The sequence below is a fragment of the Haplochromis burtoni genome, unplaced genomic scaffold (genome assembly GCF_018398535.1).
Source record: "Haplochromis burtoni strain Fernald_Lab_line unplaced genomic scaffold, NCSU_Asbu1 Contig_597, whole genome shotgun sequence".
Taxonomy (NCBI): domain Eukaryota; kingdom Metazoa; phylum Chordata; class Actinopteri; order Cichliformes; family Cichlidae; genus Haplochromis; species Haplochromis burtoni.
The window spans coordinates 31,922-33,438 of NW_024582958.1; the positions used below are offsets into that span (position 1 = coordinate 31,922).

General features: G+C 38.2%; 1 protein-coding gene across 1 annotated transcript; it reads left to right on the plus strand.

The window, feature by feature from the left end:
- The first annotated feature begins 8 nt into the window (after nucleotides 1-8).
- Nucleotides 9-1,472, plus strand: LOC121812443 (vicilin-like seed storage protein At2g18540). Its single transcript, XM_042214651.1, has one exon. It carries the CDS (start codon nucleotides 24-26, stop codon nucleotides 1,395-1,397), a length of 1,374 nt encoding a protein of 457 aa, XP_042070585.1. The 5' UTR covers nucleotides 9-23; the 3' UTR covers nucleotides 1,398-1,472.
- Nucleotides 1,473-1,517: the final 45 nt, after the last annotated feature.

Sequence of the window (1,517 nt, forward strand, 5' to 3'; positions counted from 1 at the left end):
CACATGAAGAGATCAATGAGGAGATGCTGAAATGTGTCAGCCTTCTGGCTCCAGGACCACACGTCTTCCTGCTGGTGTTAAAGACTGAGAGAATCACACCAGAAGAGAAGGAAGCATTAAAACTTATCAAGGAAGGCTTTGGGAAGAATTCAGAAAAATTCACCATCATTCTTTTCACAAGAGGAGATTCACTGGAGCATGAGGGGCAGTCCATTCATGATTACATTGCAAAATCTGATGATTCCTTTAAGAAGCTGATTGATGATTGTGGGCAGAGATTCCATGTGTTTGATAACTTTGATGAACAAAACCGGATACAAGTCACTGAGCTGATAACAAAGATCGATGACATGGTCAAAAGAAATGGTGGAAGTTGCTTCACCAATAAGATGCTGCAAGAAGCTGAAGCTGCGATCCAGAAAAAAACAGAGACGATTCTGAAAGAGAAGGAGGAAGAAATAAACAGAGAGATGGAAGACCTTAAAAGACAACATGAGGAGGAAATGCAAGAAATGAAGAAAAAAATGGAAGAACAGAAAACAGAAATTGAACAAGAAAGAAAACAAAGAGACAAAGAGCTTAAAAAAGTGAAGAAACAGCTTACCACAAGAAAGAGAGAACAAGAATCAAGAGATGAAGAAGACAGAGAGAAGAAAGAAGAGGAAGAATCACAGCGTAGGGATTGGGAACAAAGGTTTTTAGATTTAGAAGTAAAAATGAAAGAAGAACTGGAATCAAAACAAATCATTGACAGACAACTGGAGCAGAGCAAAGCAGAAATGAAAGAGAAACAGGAGGCATGGGAGAATGAACAAAAAGAGTGGTGGCAGAAAAGAGAGCAGGAAAATGAAGTGAGGCAACAGGAGGAGCAGAAAATGATGAGCAAATTGAAAGAATATGAGCAGGAAAAAGAAGTTCTTGAGAAAGAAGTAAAAGAAAAGGATTTGATGTTAACAGAAAAGGGGGAAAAAGAGAAAAGGGAACTGGAGGAAAACTATGAGAAAAAACTGATGGAAATGAAGGAAACATTTGAAGAAAAAGCCAGAAAACAAGCAGAGGAATACAACGAATTCAGGGAGAAATGCATGAAAGAGTTAGAGGGTAAGGACTGGACAGCCGAAGATGAGCAATATGACATCTTAAAAGCACTAAAAGCTGAGAAAGAAGAACAAATGAAAAAACACAAAGAAGAGATGAATAACTTAGTGAGATGTTTCACCAAAAAGAGGGCAAACACAAAAAGAGTCCGCAAGCTACTGAAAAAGCATGAACAGGAAATGAAGCATGTGGACGATCCAGAGGAAAAGGAGGACCTCGAGGAAAAACATGACAAAGAAATAAATGAACTGATACAAGAACTTATAAACAAAAGCAATGATGATTGTCCTATTATTTAGTTTATTGTAAAAGCAAGGCCAGACTTACCTGTGTCCAACACTTCTGCTCACACTGAAAGTCAACAAACACTGGATAGCTTTTCATGAAATTTGGCTCAAACATTCTGGGAATCAATCACA